General features: G+C 58.8%; 1 protein-coding gene across 3 annotated transcripts; it reads right to left on the bottom strand.

Annotated features, from left to right (window-relative positions):
• Positions 1–259: 259 nt before the first annotated feature.
• Kcng1 (potassium voltage-gated channel modifier subfamily G member 1) lies at positions 260–18,816 on the bottom strand. Of its 3 annotated transcripts, none has more exons than XM_005325212.4 (3): positions 18,522–18,816; positions 7,517–8,316; positions 260–3,841 (listed from the first exon to the last, which is right to left on the bottom strand). In XM_005325212.4, the coding sequence occupies exons 2-3, from the start codon at positions 8,288–8,290 to the stop codon at positions 3,071–3,073; spliced, it is 1,545 nt and encodes a 514-aa protein (XP_005325269.2). In that variant the 5' UTR covers positions 8,291–8,316; positions 18,522–18,816; the 3' UTR covers positions 260–3,070. The 3 variants fall into 3 exon arrangements, with proteins under 3 accessions (XP_005325269.2, XP_040130737.2, XP_040130736.2); XM_040274803.2 differs by lacking the exon at positions 18,522–18,816 and adding an exon at positions 17,709–18,061; XM_040274802.2 differs by lacking the exon at positions 18,522–18,816 and adding an exon at positions 9,350–10,961.
• Positions 18,817–20,308: the final 1,492 nt, after the last annotated feature.

Here is a 20,308-nt window from a genome sequence, read left to right as displayed (position 1 = left end):
TCCCCATCACTGTTTGATCCCCACAAAGACAGGGGCCTGGCCCCAGATGCTCGCTGCAGCAGGAGGGTGCTGGGCCCATCCGATGCCCTTGGTGGGGTGGCCACGGGCCTGCAGTGGCCGCAGGGTTAGGTGGTCAGCGGCCCCACGCTTCCTTGGAGACTTGTCCTCCGCGAGCAGAGCAGTCTCGCCAGGACACACGGGGCGCGGGAACCGGAGTGAGGCAGGGGAGGCCGAGGCAGGAAAGGACGGACAGACCCTGTTTCCATGTAGAATCTCGTCCTTTATTCATTGTGAGCGGGACACTGTTGAATCCCGGGGAGAGTGCGTTAACATACCGCTCGTCCTGACGGCTGAGTTTTCCGGCTGCCCCTTAAATCCTGTGCCAGAGGCAAGCGCCCGGCTGGCCCCACGCCGGTCCTGGTCCTGCTCAGAGGGAGCCTGGGAGTCTGCACTGTCACCAGCTTCCTGGTGGCCCACCACGGGTCCAGGAGGCCCAGCTAGGTCACGGATCAGGGATGACCACGTGCGTGACCCAGAAATGGCCCCGGTGTGGCAGGCCTGGGGTGCGGCTCTGCCAGAGCACAGATCTCTGCACGGAGCCCAGAGCGGTCCTGGTCTGAGCCCCCGTCACGGGGAGGCCCCAGGGAGAGGGGAGGGAACCCCGAAGCCCGCCCTTCTCTGCTTCAGACTGACCCACCAGGGGGCTGCCCCCAGCTCCTCCAGGAACCACGCACGGTTGCCTGGCTAAGAACGGGCAGGAAAGCCTGAAGCACGGGCTAGGCTGCCTGAGGTCCCCTTTTCCTACTTAGGGCCCAGGAGCCCACTTCATGGGAGGCTTGGGGCTGAGAGCCCGTCTGCCCGAGCTGAGGTCTTGGATGGCGGCTGATCCACACCTTGGCCTTGGCCATGAGGACAGAGCAGAATCTACAAGATGAGGCCAGAAATCCTGACCACTGTGACCCCAGTCTCTTCTCCATACCCCCTGGGCTCTTGGGGGCATGAGCCCCCCTCCCAGCATTGCTCCATTTAGGGCTCCCTCCTGCCCCCGTGCGCGTGCCCTCCTGGCTGCTGGCGCAGGGCTCCCTCTGATACCGTCTGCTTGGCATTTCCAATCGCCTCTGTACCTCACTGGAACATTCAAGGGGGAAAAAGGCCATCCCATAAATCCGAGGTGCTATCCTGGGGATGGCAGCGGCTGGTCATGGTGACATCCCCGGGGCCTGGGAAGGTAGAGCTAATTAGTTAAAAAACTTACTTTGCGACGTGAGTCACTGGAAGCAGGTGTCAGGAGAGCCATTAACGAGGCTCTCGTGACTCGGATGGTATTTCCACTCTGCCTCACCACGGGGCACCGAGCTGAGACAGTGGGGCTCTGGGGGGTGGGAGGGAGGGAGGGAGGGAGAGAAAGAGAGAGAGGGAGAGAGAGAGGGAGCAGAGAACAGAAAGGCATGGAGAGAGAGCCGCTCCGAGGAGCCAACCTCCAACGTTAAAAACAAGTGCTGGAACCAAGTGCCTCTCTGGGCCCTGGGCCTCTCCTCTGTTCCCTTCCCTGTTCCCAGGAATGTGTACGAGCCGCGCTCAGCCCCCGCCTGCAGAGGCGCCAGGACCAGGCCGAGCTATGTGGCCGAGACCCTGCCCGTTGGCAGTGACCAGCTCGGGCCGAGCCAGACCGTGGCTAAGGGGACCAGGGGAGTGGGGGGCGCTGGCCTGGGTTCTGGGGACAGTGGGGCCAGGGAAGCCTCCCTGGGAGGCGGCAGGAAGGGCGCTCCTGGCAGAGGGACCTGCAGGTTGAGGGCCGAGGGGCGGCTGGGTGTGTCTGGAGAGCAGAGGGAGAGGCCGGTGGAAGAGCCACGCAGGAGGAGGCCGGGAGGATCCCGAGGGGACAGGGCCAGGGGCCAGGGCGCTGGCTTTATCCCTGTGCAACGACAGTCGCCCGGGCGTGGGCAGGGCGGCCTCACCACCAGGCTCGTTGCCCAAGTGTGCTTCCTGCTGCCGGGCTGGGGTGGGGACGGTGGCAGGGCCTCTGGCGTGTGGGACGGAGAAGAAGGTGATGCTGCTGTACCCGCGGGGGGGGCAGTTTGGGAGGGTGACGTGGGTGTGAAGCTCCTTCCAGATGCCGATGAGGTCCTGGGAGCTGCGGGGAACCTTCTAGGCGGGCCTGGCGCCCTCTCTGTGCGCAACCTGAGCTCAGGGAGCCGTGTGGTTCAGGCGGGTGCTCTGGAGGGCTCTGGGGCCACACGGGGGCCTTTGGGGGCTTCAGTGTGCTTCTCAGGCTGCCCAGAGCCGTGGGCCACCAGCCCCAAACACCCACCACCTCAGGGAGCTGGCGCCAGGCATTCATTTTCATGATACTCACACACACGTGGAGTGAAAAGACCACACCACGGGTCAGAGGGGGAATGAAGCCACTTCCCCTCTGGGGTCAGCCGGGCCAAGGGGCCCCTGTGTGTCCTGTCAACTGGTGCGGGGACTCTGTTTGAGAAACAGGCCTCAAGGGGGAAAGAGAGGAGGGGGAAGGAGGGAAAGGGGCCAAAAGACCAGCCTGGGCCAGGAGAAGCAGGGGGCAGTGCAGGGACCACCGTGTCCCCAGGGGCCCTTGTCTCCTCCAACCCCACAGCTGAGCGACCCTGGCCAACGCCCTTTTACTTCGGGTGCCCCTGTCGGGCTTTGCTCCCTCTTTCAAGGGGAGCCTGGGGGAGGCGTTCCTTGCTGTCACCGGTTCCCTGTCCCCGGACACGCTCGGCACCGAGGACAGACGTGCTGCGGTTGCTTGTCCTCTCTTCCAGGCACCTTGGAAGCGGGTTTCGCTGGGCGTTATTTACATGGTGGGCAGGGTGAGCCGCCTCCCGGCAGGGGAACACACAGGGGCAGCCATGGCTGGACGCTGGGGCGTGAGCAGCTTCCCTCTCACTGTGGAGCAGAGCGCAGGGACCCTCTGCCACGTGGGGGATGTCCTTCTTGGGGGGGGGGGTCCGGGCCATACTGGGACGCGGTGTCTCCTGGAGGCTTCTGCGGTGGATGGCTGGAGTGCGGAGGTGCGATGGCAGGCAGGGCAGGGTGTCCTCTGGGCTCAGTTGTTGTCTCTGGTGTCCGAGGAGGCACTTCCGAACAAGATGTCACTGTCCTGGGACATGCCGCTCAGCTGCGACTTGGTTTTGATGAGGAACTGGGCCCTGCGGAACATCACCCTCTCCTGCTCCTGCTTGAGCTCCAGGTAGGAGCGCGAGAAGGTGTGGAAGATGGACGTCACCGGGAAGGCCATGAGCAGGATGCCGCTGAGGATGCTGCTCAGCGCCACCACCTGGCCGGGCGTGCTCCTGGGCACCATGTCTCCGTAGCCCACAGTCGTCATGGTGATGACCGCCCACCAGTAGCAGGCGGGGATGCTGGTGAACTCGGGGCTGTCGGCCATCTCGTTCTCAATGACATAGAGGAGCGGGGCGAAGAGGGCGATGGCCACGCACAGGAAGAGCAGCAGCAGCCCGAACTCGCGGGTGCAGCGGCGGGCCGTGAGCCCCAGCGTCTGCAGCCCCAGCGAGTGGCGCGCCAGGCGCATCACGTACAGGATGCGCAGCGCCCGCAGCACGCGCAGCACCAGCCCCACCTTGTCCAGGTAGCTGTTGCTGGCGCCCGGCTTGCGGCGGCCCGAGGCCGCGCCGTCCACCAGCAGCGTGACGTAGTAGGGCAGGATGGCCACCAGGTCGATGAGCGTCAGCGGGCTGCGCAGGAAGGCGAACTTGCTGGGCGCCTGGATGAACCGCAGGAGGAACTCGAGGGAGAACCAGCCCACGCACACGGACTCCACGATGAAGACGTTGCGGCACATCTGGGAGCACTGGCCCTGGGGAGAGCCAGGGGTCAGCTCCCGCCAGGGAGGGCCGGGGCTCTGCCCTGCACTCGGTGGGTGCCCACCTGCTGATCCGTGTGCTCTGGCCCTGGCCCCTCTAGCTCTGTTCCCACCCAGGCCTCTCTCTCCTCCGCCCGACCCCTGGCTCGCTACCAGCGGTCTCTCTTGTCCCTTACCCTTGGTGCCTCGACTCATTGTCTTTGGAAATCTCTTTGGCTCTTGAGGTGAAGCAGTGTCAGAAGCAGATGGCTGCCCTCTGTCCACAGCCCTCTGGCCCAGCCCGCCCTCCCTCACCGGGACAGCTGCAGTCACCTCCTCCCTGGGCTCTCCCATCCCTGCAGGTACCCAGGGGGCGCCTGAGAACAGGAGTTGGGTCCCTGTCCCTCCTCTGCAGGGCCCAGGGCTGCCTCTCCATCTCCTCCTGACTCCCGCTCTGTCCTCCCCCCCACACCTGCAGCACCTCCCAGCCCCCCTGCTGGCTCCCCTAACACCTGGGTCCCCCCTCCAGCCTGGCCTGTGACTTCTTTCCTCCTTCCCAGAACACCTGCTCTGTCTCCTCCAGGCTGTGTCCCAGCTGTCACCTCCTCTGGAGACCTTCTGTGATCCCGTCTAGGCAGCGCCCCTTTTCCTGCATCCAGTCCCCTCACTCTGTCCCTTTGGTTGACAGTGCTCAAAACCTTCTCATAGGCTTTCTAAGTTGCTTATTTACATGTGTCTTCCCTGCCAGCATATCCCACCCTCACCCCTCCCCCCCACTCCCCCACCCCACCCCCCCACCGGGCAGGGCCATCTGTACACGCTGCTCACTGCCTGGACCCAGTGCCTTGACAGGTCAGCATACAGCAGGTGTTTAATACATGGTGATTACAGGAATGAACAGAAGAAGCTCGGGCTGGAGTTGAGACAGCGGTGGAACCCCTCAGCCATCAGGGGACAGGCAGGCGCAGGGAGTGGGCTGGGCCCACGCAGAGCCCCTTTCTCTTCCGCAGGGGGGTCGGGCTCAGCTGCCTCCCTGACGCTCTACGAGAAGCTGGGAATCTGCAGTTTTGTGTGACATCTGGGGATGGCTGATGCTGACTTCAGAGTGGTGACAGCACAATACAGAAAACTACTTCATGGCCATAGTAACACGAAGGCGTCAGCTTAGGCCCCGTCTGCAGTATAACTGGACAGCAGACCGCCCTCGAGGACTGGGCTCCTTCTGCAAAGGGCCTTTGGCAGAGAGGAAGGGTGTCCAGTGGGTCCTTGTGTGGGCCCTCGGCCAGCCAGGGTCCCCAGGTCTGGCTGTCGGTCTTCTCTGCTGGAGATGGGGGCCCACTTGGCAGGGCCTCAGGTCTCAGTCCTCTGTGCCCCCGCCTCCAGGAGGCCTTCCCGGAACACATCTCCTCTGATAGCCCCAGAGCCCCCAGCATGGGCCTCACTCTAGGGGTCATGGGAGTTGGTGGGAGGCCTTGTCCTGGCCACCCTAGCCCCCTGCAGAGCCTGCATACAGAGGGCCCCCGAAATGAAACTGGAGAAGAGCATTTTCAATGAATCATGAAAAAAAAAAGCCAGAAATTATTTTTAAAAGTTCAATATCAGAAGTTGAATAAGGCAGTGGCTTTATTACTATTTTCCTGTTAAAACTGGGATCAAAGTTGTCGGAACTGGGTTCCAACAGGGATAGGTTTCTCGTGGTGAGCCCCCTGCCCCTGGCAGGTGTGTGTAAATCCTTATTCACTACCTCTGGCTCACTTGTGCACCAGGCACCGTTCCAATCACTCCACGTGGGCTCACTCATGGAGTCCTGGCAACACGACAGGTAGGCCTATTCATTCCCCGTGGACAGGTGAAGAAACTGAGGCACAGAGAGGTCTAGTAACCTGCCTACACTTGCACAGCCAAAGTGTAAAAATGGGACTCAAATTCAGGCCTTCTGGCTCTAGCACTGTCCTTTCTGTCCCTGCCTCCTATGCTTATCAAAAGTTAATTTTGAAAGAAAGAAAAAAGTTAATTTTGGATGGGCCTGGTGGCACAAGCCTGTAATCCTACTCACTCATGAGGTTGAGGCAGAAGGATTACAAGGCTCAGCAATGTAACAAGACTGTCTCAAAATAAAAAAAAGGCTTGGAGATAGAGCTCAGTATTGGAGCACCCTGAGTTCAATCCGCAGTAGAGGAATACAAAAAGAAAAGGTGATTTTTTGGTATGGTGCTATTTTCTTAATACCCTTTAAAAAATTCAATATATTGAAAAATACGTATATTTTCAAGTATATTGGAAAAACTTCAAAGTGCAACAACCTTCCATGTGTTGTAAATGCAACAGCTATTGCTACTTTCTCCACAGTATCTGTATGTGGGAAAATCTTCTCCAGGAGAGAACTTCTGATGTTGTTAGACACTGCATGTAAGACACTTAGCACATGCAGGGTATGCAGTCAGCGCTCAGTAAATGCCAGCTGGCATATTTACGTTCAGTTCACACCACCAGACCTATTTCTCAAACACCTATACATTTTGTGCCTGTCTGAGACCTTCTGGTCTCAGAACCTCCATGTATAGGGAAGGGATCACAAATCAAAGGCCCACAGGTCCCAGGCACAAGGAGCCTGACTGGGGAGGACGTCCCCTGGGAACTCAGCTCCACCAAGAGCTGCCCTAATGAACCCCAGGCCAGGGCGCCTGACCTTCCCCTTTCCATTTTATTTTGCGGTGCTAAGGATCAGACCCAGGGCCTTGCACATGCTAGACAAGTGCTCTCCACTGAGCCACATTCCCAGCCCCTGACCTTATAATTTTTAGAAGTTAGGAGTGTACATTGTTATTTGGGAAACACGTTACTTTTGAATGTGGGCAGCCGAGCGAAACTGTTCAGAAATCTCGCAGGCCAATCACACGCTTCTCGGGGTTCTCCTGGGTCCCAGGCTGCCGTGTGGGTGCACATGTAAGAACACAGACTGTGGCTCAATCAACCTGGGCTTGGCAGCCTGCTGGACCTGCCTCGTGTCCTCCTCTGCCAAGTGGGAGTGAGGACACTTCCCCCGGAGGGTTACTGGAGGATCCGCAGAGAAGATCAGATGTAGGCGGGGCCACCATCCCCCTGCGGGCTCCTGCGACTGCTCTGCCTCTGGGAGCCTTAGAATGGCACGCACTGTGGTCATTCTCCTATTTAACACAAAGACACCCTCACCATCTGGGGACATGCATAGACACATATGCTTAACAATAAAAATTATTTTTAAGACCCAGAAAATATGTCTGGGCTACCGCTATGCCAAGGAATCAGGAAGGCTGAGAAAGGACTCGAGTAGGTGAGGTGAGTTTTGATGAAATACATGATGTGCTTAGCTGGGGCAGGGACGTCACCTCGTCACCTGTGGATTTGCTCACTCACGCATTCAACCACGGTTGCCAGGTTCCTCATCTGTGCTGCACAGGGTTCTAGACACTGTGGGATGAGTGGGGGGGGGGACACAGCAAGGACCAGGGTAGTCATGGCCGCTGGCCCTGGCTGGTATTAACAGGGAGGGCAAGCAGCTCCACGCACACACACCCGGCAAGTGGCAGGATGTCAGGAGGGACTGGGGATGCTGGGAGGAGGGACAGTGGACTGCAGGGGGGCAGAGTGGCCCAGGACACAGCTCTGCCTCCAGTCCTCCACCCCCTCCCTCGCCGTGGCCAGTCTTACCTGCTCCTCCTCCTCCCTCAGGCTGGGCAAGGTGCTGACGGAGAGGTTGACCGCGGTGACGGTGACAAAGAGCACCGACAGGCAGGCGAACACCTTGCCGGGCAGCCCCGAGTGGGGCCTCTCCACCATGTCGCGCAGTCTCCGCATGCAGCGGCCCAGGCGGCCCTCGGCCCTGGCGGGGCCCTCGCTGTCGCGGCCCTCGCTGTCCAGCGGGTCCTCCTCGTCCTCCTGCTCCACCATCTCGGCGAACTCCTCGATCTTCTGCAGGTAGCGGCGGCGGCAGCAGCCGTCCAGGTGGTCCTCGGCGATGCCCCAGTAGAGCAGCTCCTCCTGGAAGGAGAGCGCGCACATCTCCCGCAGCAGCCGCAGCTTGCCCGCCCGCAGGAAGGTGAGGATGGTGCCGAAGGCCCCCGGGTTGCGGTCGAAGAAGAACTCGTTGCAGGTCACGTCGTAGTCGTCGCACACGTTGAGGATGTCGTCGAAGTTGGTGCAGGCCTTGAGCTGGCCCAGCCGCGTCAGCGGGAACTCGTCCAGCGTGGTCCAGGGCAGCGAGTACTTGATGCCGCCCACGTTGATGATGATGCGGCGCCGGCGGTCCCCCGCGGGGCCGCCCGGGCAGGGGCCATCCTGCGGCCGCAGCCGCTGGGCGCGCCGGTAGAACACGCCCTTGAGGGACTGGCTCTGCGGGAGGAAGGCCGGGTGGAAGGAGGCGTCCGAGGTGCAGCTCAGGGCGCTGTAGTCGTAATCAGAATTGTCTCCCGGTAGCAGGGTCATTTTGGGCCTTCACATCCCTCTAGGGCCTGGGGGGAGAAGGGAGCAGAGACCCTTGGTGACCCCCAGTGCGTCTGAGCCCCGCCTCCTGGAGCGGGTGGGACTGAAAGCCCAGGCCTGAGCACAGGCAGGGACACTAAGGGCAGTGGGATGGGCGGAGGCCGGGGACCCTGGGAGGTACCAGGGCTGATGAGGACCTGGGAGCGGGGTCCCAGGATGTCCTTCCCAGGGGAGACACCAGAGTGCTGTCTCCCCTCTTAAGGACACAGTAAGAAGTCAGTCTGCAACTCGGAAGAGGGTCCTCACTAGAATCCCCTTTGCTGGCACCTCCTTCTTGGACTTCCAGCCCCCAGAACTGTGACAAATAGATGCTTGTAGCTCCAGCGCCTAGCTGACGTCATTTTGTTATTAAGATGCTCACTTAATAGTGAAAATAGCAACATTATCACTCAGCATCTCCTGACTACAGTCTTTCCATATCCATCTCATGAATGCCTTAGAAAGGTACAGAGTGCACGCCTGGAATCCCAGCGGCTTGGGAGGCTGAGGCAGGAAGATTGCGAGTTCAAAGCCAGCCTCAGCAAAAGCGAGGTGCTAAGTAACTCAGTGAGACTCTGTCTCTAAATAAAATGCAAAATAAGGCTGGGGATGTGGCTCAGTGGTCGAGTGCTCCTGAGTTCAATCGTATGGAGTGACACTGTGCACCTCAGGGCTTAGGCCCCTGACACCCAGCAGCAGTGCACAGGATCAGAAGTGGTCCCCAACCCTAGGAGCTGACCTCCTAGTGGATGACTGGGCCAAACCTGTGCTGTTATTTACTTAACACTTTATTTTAAACTAACCCAGGGTTTTTTTTGGGGGGGGTATATTTAGCTTGGAAAGGCAGTTTAGTACAGGCCTGAGGTTCTCGACTAGGGCTCGCTCTGTCCCCAGGGGACAAGGGCCAATGCCTGGAGGCATTTTTGACTGTCAAAACTGGGGAATGCTCATGATGTCCTATAGGTAGAGGCCAGAGATACTGTGAAATGTAGGACCATGAGAGCCCCTATAACAGGGAATTACCTAGTCCCAAGTATCCAAAATGCGGTGGAGAAAAGGCTCAGGTGAACGGGTCAAAAACATAGGTTTCTGGAGCCACTCAGCTGGGAAAGGGACTCAAACTTGGTGTTTCCATTTCCTCATCTGTGAAAAGGGCACAACCATGTGAGCCACCCCAGTCTTGTGTGCAGAGGATTAAGTGAGCCATGTACACACGGGCCCTTGGTGCACACAGAGCCGGCACCTGATAACCACTGTCACCTTGCTGTTGTGTTTATGTTACAGTAAGTCCTGTACTGTTTCCACAGATGGGAAACAGTATCACCTGCCCTAAGTCAGAGGCAGAGACAAAACACACCTAGTTACCGAGACAGGGCCATGTTTGTTTATGTGACAGCAAATGCCACTTCGAGGATGGCCCGGTGGCCTGCCAGCCATGCCTTCTCCTCCCGTGAAATCTCCTGTCCCCGCCCTGTGCCGTGGTGAATTGGTCTCCATGCAGCACCCGGTTTTGGAATCATCCATGTACCAGCCTGGCTCCCCCTGGGGGAAGGAGGAGTCCCTGTGCCCAGCAGGGTAGGAGCTCAGAGAAGGGGGGGCTGCCTAAGTCCGTTTCCAGCCAATGAGGCCAACAGCTTGAGGGTCCTTCGGGGAAACCGAGGTCAGAATATCAGCTGGCCTGGACTCCTTCCTCCTCGGCCCTCAAAGCCAAGGGCGGCACTACTACATTGAAGTTGCTTATTCATTACCAGCTCTGGGGCTGAGTTTGGTTCATGAATATTTTGCTTGGCTTGGAGAAGTTTCTGAAAATTGAGAAATTTCATATAAAAAAAAATCCTTGTTCTTGGCATCTCTCGATGTCAAGAATATCTGGCAAGGCTTGGCCCAGAGCCCCACTGAGGAGTGGCAGGGCAAGCAGGCTCCGATCTGCCCCAGTCCCACTCCTCCTCATCGTATTCCTGACACCCCCCCTACCTCCCTTGTGTGTCTTCCTTCCTGGCCCTGGGGACATCCGAGTTGGAGACCCCGAGGTCACCCAACAGGCTTCTCCAGAATTAAGCAGATGCATAGAAAAGTAGTAAGGACCTAATGCCTGGTTTTAGAACCCCCATTCGCCACCCAGCCCAATCCCCAGGGGAAGCACGTGCGGCGAAGTGCACACGCTCGCAGGGTGTGCGGGGCCAGTGTTTTCACAGGAGCCCAGGGTAGGGGTGGGTGCCCCCGGGAGGGCCCCTTCCCAGCAGCCACTGCTTCCTAAGGCACATCCCGGCTCTCATCTTGGGGGAGAGCTGGTTTCACAGCCGGGTTTGGTTTGCAGTACTGCCTGGGTTTAGAGAGGGGAGCAGGGGAACCCAGCTCCTCTGGCAGAGCCTGCCGGGCTCCCCGGGGGCGTGGGAAGAATCCCTCTCAGGCACTTCACTCAGCGATACTGCTTTTTAGCTTTATCGCTGCCACCGAAGACAAGAGAGAAAATGACATTCTGTTTGGCAGAATGGTGATGGAAGCAAAGGACCTTCTTCTTCCCCAGCCCGAGGGCTCCTGCTGTGGCGCCCCAGCTTGCAGCCGCCCTTCTCTCCAGGAACTTCTCCCTCTTCTCTGCCTGCTGGAGGCTGGCAAGGCTCCCCCGAGACCCACTCCTCACCTCTCCCCCTCAGGCCCCTCCTTCCGTTAGTGCTGAGCTGGGTTCCCGTGCAGACCTGCCCCAGCCAGCTCGGGAGCAGAGGAGGGCTACTCTGCAGAGGGCAGTAGTGCTGCCTCGCATCCCCCCAAGCCAGGGTCCCAGGAGGGCCAGAGGCTGGGATTTGCTGAATGGGGGATGGGCACATTTCTCTCTGGCTGTGGGTCTTGCCTGTACCTCACCCATTGAGAGTGGGAGAGAATCTCTAGACTCTAGAGTCAAGTTCATCAATCAAACAGGCTCCACAGCCTGAGCTGGGCAAGAATGCTGCTTTCACCCAGCCTGATGCCCTCCCAAGACAGACATCTGTCCTTTCTCCTGTGCTGGCTCTAGATCCTGGTGGGGGAGCTCTGGGGAGGGGCTGCGGAGGTGGGATGAGAAGTCCCATGGGAGAGGCCATCCGCTCATTCTTGAGCATCCCAAGTGTTGGACGCTGGGCCGGGTCTGCAGACACTGCAGAGCGCAAGACAGACCCTACCCCCGTCCTCATGGACTTCTTGTTCCGGGGTAACACAGTCTCCAAGGATGTACACCAAGGACTTCCAGCTGCAGTGAGGACCGTGACGGAACAGAGCCAGGTGACAGGTGGAGAGCCACCATGGGTGTAGGCAATGTTAGCTGGAGGGTTAGCAAGGGCTTCTGGAGGAGGGGACGGGGGCAAAGCCTCATGCAGTGGGGGAGTAGCTCCTTCCCCCACCTGAGGGTGGCCTTGGACGATCAGAGACCAAAGAGAAGCCTGAGGGGCTGGGCACAGGGCGATGGGAAGGAGGGCGGCAAAATGTGGAGGTGGGCAGGTGCCAGGTAGAGGAGAGCTGAGGCCACGGTGCGGGGCTGGGAGACCGGGCTGTGGAGGCGGAGGCCATTCTGGGAAGAGGCTGCCGAGGCTGGAGCAGTGGAGGGGACTGAGGAGCTGGATGGGTAAGGGATGGAGGTGGAGGAAGAGCTGGCAGGACTCCCTGAGGCAGAGGAAAAACAACGCAGGTGATCCAGGCAGTGCCATGTACCAAGGTGACAGGTAGGTGGCGCTGTGACAAGCATGCTCCAGAGGCAGCATCTCGCAGCATCCTGGCTGAGGGATGATGGATGGGGAGGACTTTGGTGAAGGAGAGGGTAGGGAAGCAGCCTCCTGCGCGACAGTCCAGACTCCAAAAGCTGGTCTGACCAGAGTGTGTGTCAGCTGAGAGGGACCAGGTCACAGAGCTGTGGTGAAGGCCAGAGGCAGGAGCCTGGCCTGTGCCCAGCACCCAGAGCCAGCTGAAGCTGCACCCATATCAGGCCCATGAGGTCAGTACAGCCAGACACCGCAGGGGGGTGTGGCAGGTACAAAATGCCCCACAGATGTTCACATCCTGCTCCTGACTCCTGAAGTCCCTAATTCACTAGTTTCGGGGTCAGTGAACATACACAGAGAATTTGCCCCACGGTCCAGTAAGGAGGGACAGAGAGCACAGAGGGAACAGGGCTGAGGTCAGGAGATCATCTTGGGCTATCTGAGTGGGCTCATGTGACAACAGGGTCCTTCTGTATGGAAGATGCAGGCAGGAGAGAGTGTCAGAAGGACGTGGTATGAGATGGCTGGACAGCCAGATGGAGAGGCCAAGAGCCAAGGAATGCCGGTGGCCTCTACAGGCTGGGACAGGCAAGGCCAGGATCCCCCAGAGCCTCGAGGGAGGGCACAACCTTGCCAACTCCGGAGCTGAGCTCAGCCAGACCCTCTGTGATCTCTGGCCTCCGACCTGTAAGCTCATCAGTTTTGTCTGTCTTCAGTTTGTGGCAACAGAAGCAGAGTACGGGGAGGGCTGAGATAAAGCCCTCCTCCCCTGGGGACCAGCTGCTGACTACTGTACGTGGGGATCCAAAAGAGCCCAGTGGCTTTGAAATCAGGAGACCTGGGTTCAAGGGCAGGTGTGCTGACTTTGGCAAGGTAAGCTTCACCTGAGATTTGGTCTCCTCATCTGTAAAATGGGGATATGAATAGCTCCTTGAATCATGGTGAGGACAAAAGCAGGTGACATGTTTGGCCCAATGGCTGACACACAGTGAGTCCTCAAAGGATCCTGCTGTAGAATTATTAGCTATGGGGAGAGACTGTCATCCACCCTCACCCACCAGCCAAAGGTGGCTCCTGTGGCCTGATGCCCTGGGATATGAAGCCAGAGTCATCCGCTCCAGGATCCATGGCCGGGGGAGTGCAGCCTGGTGCAGTCCTTTGGGAAAGCACTGAGTGGTACCGAGGGGGATGAAGGAGGCTGTTACCCTGTGACCCAGGATCCCATTCCCACTTCTGTTCCCAGACCGAGACCTGCGCTGTGACTGATGATGTTGGTGATAAATTATTTGCACTCTAATCTTTGACTCAGCAGTTTGCTTCCGTGAAATCAGATCTAAGAGAGCAACAAAGTACAAGAATGTGGTTCTGTGTTGCCTGTGGCACTAGGAGGTTCCCAATGTCCGTCCCTAGGGAGTGGATGAGTGGGTCACAGCAGACCCAGACTGCAGAATCCTGCACGGTGCTCAGGAGGCAGAGGCAATGAATTGAGATGGAGGTTTCGCAACATATTTAGGTCTTAAAAACATGGAAGCCAGTGGAGAGAGAAACAGAAGTTCACAGCACTAGGCTATTTATGTAAATGAATGCACACACATTACATATTTTGCAAAGACTCAAGCACATTTGAGGATCCCTGTCAACCACATGGAGGGTGCCCGGAAGGGCAGGGGAAGGGAATGAACCTGGGGTTTGGAACAAGGAGAAAAATGAGTGAAGCAGGTCAGGGTGGCACAGGCCAAGGAGGAAGAGATGGGAACAGACAGGCAGTCCCCACAACTTGGGGTGAACTAGGTTCAGACACAAAAATGAGAAGCAGGAAATTTCCCAAGCCCCCAGCCTCTGGAATGCCCGGGGGTCTTTCTTAGCCCTCCTCAGTCAGCATGCCCCAAGGGGAGGCCCAGGATTAGCGATTTCAATGGCACTACAGTTCCCTCAGAAGGCAGGTGCAGCCTGGAGGCCGGGCTGCAGGGGCAGAGGCTGCTCTGGACTGGGAGGAGCACTGCCCCTGCACCCCTGCACCCCTGCCCGGCTGCTCAATCCCCTGGGAGTTCTGGAAGGCTCTTTGGGTTTGCTAGAAACTTCAGCCCTGGGGTCACCTTGACCAAATTCTCCTCCCAGAGGCCAGAGATCCACCGGCAGGCACTCCCTACGCCATCTCCTGTCCTTCTTGGAAGAATGATGGGCTCACGAGCTGCGGTGGAGGCGGGGCACACGTTGCCGAAGACAAACGATCACTGAAAGCATAAGGCGTTCTGAGAGGCAGCCCCCCACGAGCTGAGGGCCCAGTGCCTGGGGGGTGGGTTTGGGTGGGGGGCACAGCATGGGACAGAGGTGGCCACGGCTGCTGCTCCCTGAGCCAGCCACCCACTCCCAGGGGCACTGGCCCCTTGGAGCCTTTTCCTCCCTACAGAGTGAGGCTGGGGGCCCCCTTGCAGGGCTGTGAGGAGGGTCTGGTGAATGCAGCTTTGCTCAGGGATGAGCGGCAGCACCCGACCTCCCATGTCATGGCCACCTTGCACAAGGACAGGTGCTGAGCCCACCTGCTGCAGCCCTCTCTGGTCTCTCCATGGCCTCTCTGGCCTCCGCTCTTTTGTCATGCTCATCCTTTCCAGGGAGCTCTGGGCCCCCCTTCTGAGTGCCAGCACCACGCGGAGAGCGCCACACTCACAGCGCCACCCACAGCAGCACGGCCCTCCCTTGGCTGCACACGCAGGGCCAGGCACTGTGTTGGGAGACTTAATTGCACGAATCCCTGACTTTTCCTAAAGGGGAGATTTTATCACGAATGCTCCCATTTTTCAGATGAGGAAATGGAGGTGATAAGTGACAAACCTAGAGCTGAACTCCAAGCAATCTTTGTTTTGGTGCTACCGAGGCTGGAATCCAGGGCCTCGTGCACACTAGGCAAGCACTCTATCCCGGAGCTTTGGCCCCAGCCCTTCTTACAATTTTTACCGTGAGGGTCTCTCTGGTTTGCCCAGACTGGTCTGGAATATGTGATCCTCCTGCCTCCGCCTCCCAAGTAGCTGGAATCACAATCCTGCACCACTGTGCCTGGCCTGGCCTGGCCTGCAGTCTTCTGCCTTCCCAGACCACTGGCTTCTCATGGGGATGGAGGGGTGGTGTCTCCGCCACCTTCAGCAAGCCCGGGACAGGGTGCCTCTATTTCTATGGGTGAGCTTTTGGAAAGCCTCTAGAGATGGGAAAATGCAGGCATTGCTTGTGACTGGGCAAACGTCTTCATCCTTATTTTGTGATTGCATTAGGGCAGAGCAGGCGACCAGCAGAATCTCTGCATGTGTCCACTCTGGACTGCTGTTTTGGCTTCTGGAAAGAAGAGAGTGGGGCAGAGATGGCGTGCTGCAGGCCACAGGCCAATGAACGCAGGCGGCCTCTCCGCGCCGGGCAAGGCCAGCGTGGCTACTCCTCTGAGGACTCTCTGTTTTCCGCCCACTGAGGACCATCTTGGGCTTCTGACCTCCCCAAACTACAAGATGCTGAATCTGGGAGGCTGGAAGATTTGTGCCAACCCCTAACCCGGGAACCCACCCCTGAGGTGGCTTTCCTAAAGAAGATTCCCGCCCTCAGCTCCTGGGGTCTCGCTCTCTCCCTCTCCCTCCAGCTTCTGAACCTGTGCCTTTCCCTAATTCTGGGAGGGTCGTAGGGACCCCTTCAGTCTCTCCCTCCGCTGCTCTTCCCCGCTCCCCGTGTGTGCTGCTGCCAGCGCAGCTCCATCTGTTAGGATTAGGGCTCCTGGCTGGGCTGACTCAGAGGTGGGTCATGCTACATTCATCCCCAATTAAACCATTAATCAAAACAGATCCAGCCTGAGCTTGGCCCCGTCCTGGCATGTCGGACCTCCGAGAGATGCCATGCTGCCTGGGGATTATTTCTCAGCCACCTGCTGTTCATCCTTGTCACAATCCAAGCATCTCAGGCCTTGCTTCCTCTGAGCTGGGGTCCCCATCCCTGGGGAGATTATGTGCTGGGAACCGGGCTCTTCTCTCAATCCCTCACTTGCCTCCAGAGTAAAAAAAGGGCCAGAGTCTCCCCTGTTAAAAACCCAGGCTGCCTCTGGAGCAGCCGGGCTCTGCTGCTGGCAGAATAACACCACACACACGTCTGTTTTCTACCGGGATGTGTTGGGGGCCGGTGCAAGAACACCTTTTCTATTTGTGTCTTTGCAGCGGGAAATTTGGGTAGAGAGGCCTGAGCAAAGGAGCAGACCTGGGGACCTTGGGACATCAGGCAGGGAGACACCTGCTTGCGTGATTCCTCAGGGGAGTTGCAGGTGTGAGACAAAAGTCACCACAGGGCAGGGGACAATCATAGGCATAAGTCACATCCTATCTGTAGCAAATGCACTTCATGTGCTGGTTTTGTTCATCAAATACAATCTGCTAGATAATAAAAATGGCCAACAGTGATTGAGTGCTTGCTGACAGATCTTGCCTCTGGTTTCTTATTAATTCTGTTTAGAGGGGCTTATCAGCCGCCATTTTCCACCCGAGGGCTCCATTTCTGGGTTTAATGAATCAACCAAGACTGGATTCCCAAATTCCCTACACCTCTGGCAACCAGAATAATAGCTCTATCAAATATGAGGAAAGGGGTGGAAAGAAGGGACACCCTGGTCAAGACACTGAACAGGGGGTCCTGGGGCTGAAGTCCCAGATCTGGTGTGAGTCACCGGCCTCCTGTATTCAGGACACATCTCTGCTCTTTTGTTCCCTGGGGCAGCTCTCACCTCTGGCCAGAGCCCAGCTGTGTGTGAGATTCAAAGCGGCTCCTGGACCTGCCACCACCAGTGCCCACAGCCTGGCTTCCCAAGCCTTAGGAGAAGAATCAAGGTTTTCTGTTTCCAGCGCTCGCACAGCTCCCTGTGGGTTTGGAGTGAGTCCCTGGGTAGGCATCTTTCCACTGGAACGGGCTGGCTCAGAGCATGACGGATAAGACCAATCCCCAGACGATAGCTCACCTGACTTTCACACACACCTTCCCTCCCTTTCCACTCTGCAGGTACCTTTGTAAAGCACCAAAAGAATCAGAAGTCAGAAGACACAGGCAGAGGCTCTGGTCCTACACAAAGAGGGCACGTTGTGGCCATGAGCCCCAGTCTCCAGCAGTGCCAATCTTAAATTCGAGGCGATGGTGGTGAGGCTCCCCATAGTGACTGTGTCGGGGTATCACAAACACCTTAGGGGAAAACCTTGCTCAGATTCATAAGGCAGGAGCTCCTCCCTCCTATCACCCCCACCCCAGAGCTCAGGGTGTCAGCAAAGTGGATGTCTAGGTGTCTGTCTCCCTCTTCCCATCCACCTGGGTGACGCTGGACCCGTTAAGTGCTTAAGAATACCAAGTACTTAAGAAGATGCCTGCTGAATGCAGAGCTTGACCAACAAACCCCACTGGTGGCCGCCTGCATTTACCATGAGCTACATGAGCCCAGCATTTCTCACCCCTGAACCCCATCATCACCCCCCCCTTAAGGAGCTTTTCAAAGACTTTTTCTTCTTTTCCAAGAACCCATTGGACGCCACCCCCATTCCCCCACCCCCATTGAGAATGAATGCATTTGATGAACCCCATTTCTACCTGTAAACATGGGCTGCTGCAGCTGGTCACCCAGCAGGTGACTTCCCTACTTCTCTTACCTGCAGGAAGGCTGCTCCCACCTATCCTGTCCCCACGCCGTCCCTCTCTGTTCCCTCCTCAGCACAGGATCTCAATACATGTTTACTGACTGGCTGAACAAATGCTGTGCTCTTGGCATGGTGGCTGCCCACAGTAATGGCTCAGCCAATCTTTGTTCACTCCCTGATGGAATGAATGAACTCCACCTTCCCCATCCGAACCCTCCAATCCTGCAGGCTGAGCCCCTCTCCAGTACGGAGCTCCAGAGGCTGAGGAGACCTTCCCTATCACATTCTCGGGCTTCCGGTGAACTCTCTCGCTATCCTCAGCGACCAGCACACAGTAGGCGCTCAAGAATCGCTCATTGAGATTATTAATGAATGAATCAATAAGGCCCACCGGTGAGGGTGCCCCATTCGGTGTTTATAGATTGAGTGAATGAAGCAGCGACAGACGCCCCCCTCCATCCAACTCTCCCACTTCCCGGGATCGGGCAAGGCTGCTAGAAACCTCTGTCTCAGGATGCGCGCCCCCACCCCACGCCGGGTCACGCTGGCGGAGAACGTCCCGCACTTCGCATCCGGGGGACCCCTGGGTTGCAGCCGGAGCTGGACCAGCACTGCAGCCATGGCGAAGCGCGCTCCACGCCGCCGCCCGCGGCAGCTCGCTGGCCCTCGGTCGCCCCAGCTTCCCTCCCGGCCGGTTTCGAGGCCCCCGCAGGAGAGTCTGGGGCCACCACCACGTGCAGCGCCCCCAAGCCGCAGCGTGGCGGAGCGGGGTCCTGCCCGCAGCGCCGCAGCGTCCGGCGAGGCTGCAGCGCGCAAAGTTCCCACCTCAAGTTCCCGTCGCGGCGTCCCCGCCTTGGAGTTGGCCGGGTCACGGCTGCGGTCCCCGATGCCACGGGCTCGGGACGAGGATGCGAAAGGGGGCTGGAGGCCGCCGGGGGCGCCCGCTCTGCCTCCCGGAGCCGCGGCCAAACTTCGGCCCCGGGGCCCGGCTCGACTCCTGCTCTCGGACCCAGGGCCACCCCGCCTCCGCCTCCTGGTCCCCGCCGGGCTCCGAGTGCGCCGGGAGCGCGGCGCTGCGGCCGCCGAGGGAGGGAGCGGGGCAGGAGGCGGGACGAGGGAGGGGACTGCGCGCGGGGCGGGGAGAGTGGGCGGGCGGCAGGAGCTCGGCGCCCGGCCTCGCCCCGCTGCTGGGACGGAGGCAGCGCGACGGTCGCACCGCGCGGCCAGGCGCCCAGGTCGCCGCCGCTGCCTCCGATCCGGGGCCTGACGCTCTTGCGGGGGTCGCGCGCTGTGTGGCACGTTCCCGCCTGGCCCGGGACGGCGCGTGCTGTGTCCCCCACCACCGCTGTCCCCTTTCCCTTGCTGCTCCACGCATCCCCTCCCTGCCGGCCTTCAGCCTTTAAGGCCCCGAATTCCGCTTCTTGGAGGCTGCACGCGCCAGGCTGCTCGGCAACCTCCTTGGGTCGCGCGCCACGTCACGTGCTTTCCCTGGCGGTTCAAGGGCACCAGCGGCACAGGGTCTCGTGCACCGCTGCCCTGGGGTCTGCGCTTGCCACGTACTTGAAGCCTTGGCCTCAGGCTGCCCTGGGGCCCGCATTCCGGACGCGCTTCCACATCCTGGCGCCCCAGGCTCCAAGTCTGCCTTTCTCTGGAGGTCCTGGGGCACCACTGTCTTTGGGCTCCTTGCTCCCCTGTCCTGGTGTCCATCGGTACCACGGTTCTGGAGCCGTAAACTCCGCGATCTATGCAAGCTTCTACTTGGGAGCCACCGGCCCCATATCCTGTGCCATTTCCTTGGTTGCCCTTGGATCCATCCTGTCTTTGCATCCCTGGGGCATGCGCTTCGTCGCATCCTCTTAGTGATGGCATGTGTCATGCCAGGTTCCTTTTCCTTTAGGTCTTACGTGCCCCTGAGAGACCCATATGATGCAGCCGGCACTCCCAGGCCTGCACGGGCGCCTGGACAGGGACCTGGAGTTTTGGGGTCCTGCACAGGCACAGGAGTTTGTAGGAGTGCGCACAGTCGCTGGGGTTGGGTTGAAGGGCTCTGTCTGAGGAGAGTGTGCCACTCTTAGAGCCAGCTTTTAGGGTCTCTTATGTAGCACTTTCCTCATTTTCTTTCTGTCTTTACCGCCAGAGAACTCAGAAAGGAGTGCACAACGCACGTTGGAGAGTTAGGGGTGACTGCTCTTTCTGGGGCTTCCCTTAGAGGAGGAGGGTTGGCATTAGCCCTACACAGTAAGCTTTGGCTTTACTAAAGCTCATTCAGCCAACCTTGGCTTCCGCCTGCTCAGCAATGGTTGGGGGGACTCAGGACAGTCTATGGGATGGATGTGAACTGTGGCCTAGAGACAGCCAGTCAGGACAGGGGAGGAGTTGGCCCGAGAACCCCCCTTCCACTGGGGAAGAGGCAAGAGTTGGGAATGCTGAGGCTGCTCAGTTTCCATCTGTGGGGGCCGGGGACTGCGGAGACTGCTTTAGATAAAATAAAGAGGGAGGGCTCTCTGAGGAGTGACTGTGCACTCTCTGAGGAGTGACTGCGGAGACTGCTTTAGATAAAATAAAGAGGGAGGGCTCTCTGAGGAGTGTCTGATAGATTTGACCAACCCTGA

This window comes from Ictidomys tridecemlineatus, chromosome 5, assembly GCF_052094955.1.
Source record: "Ictidomys tridecemlineatus isolate mIctTri1 chromosome 5, mIctTri1.hap1, whole genome shotgun sequence".
Taxonomy (NCBI): Eukaryota; Metazoa; Chordata; class Mammalia; order Rodentia; family Sciuridae; genus Ictidomys; species Ictidomys tridecemlineatus.
The sequence above is the reverse complement of the archived record's forward strand: the minus strand, read 5'-3'. Positions and strand labels throughout refer to the sequence as shown.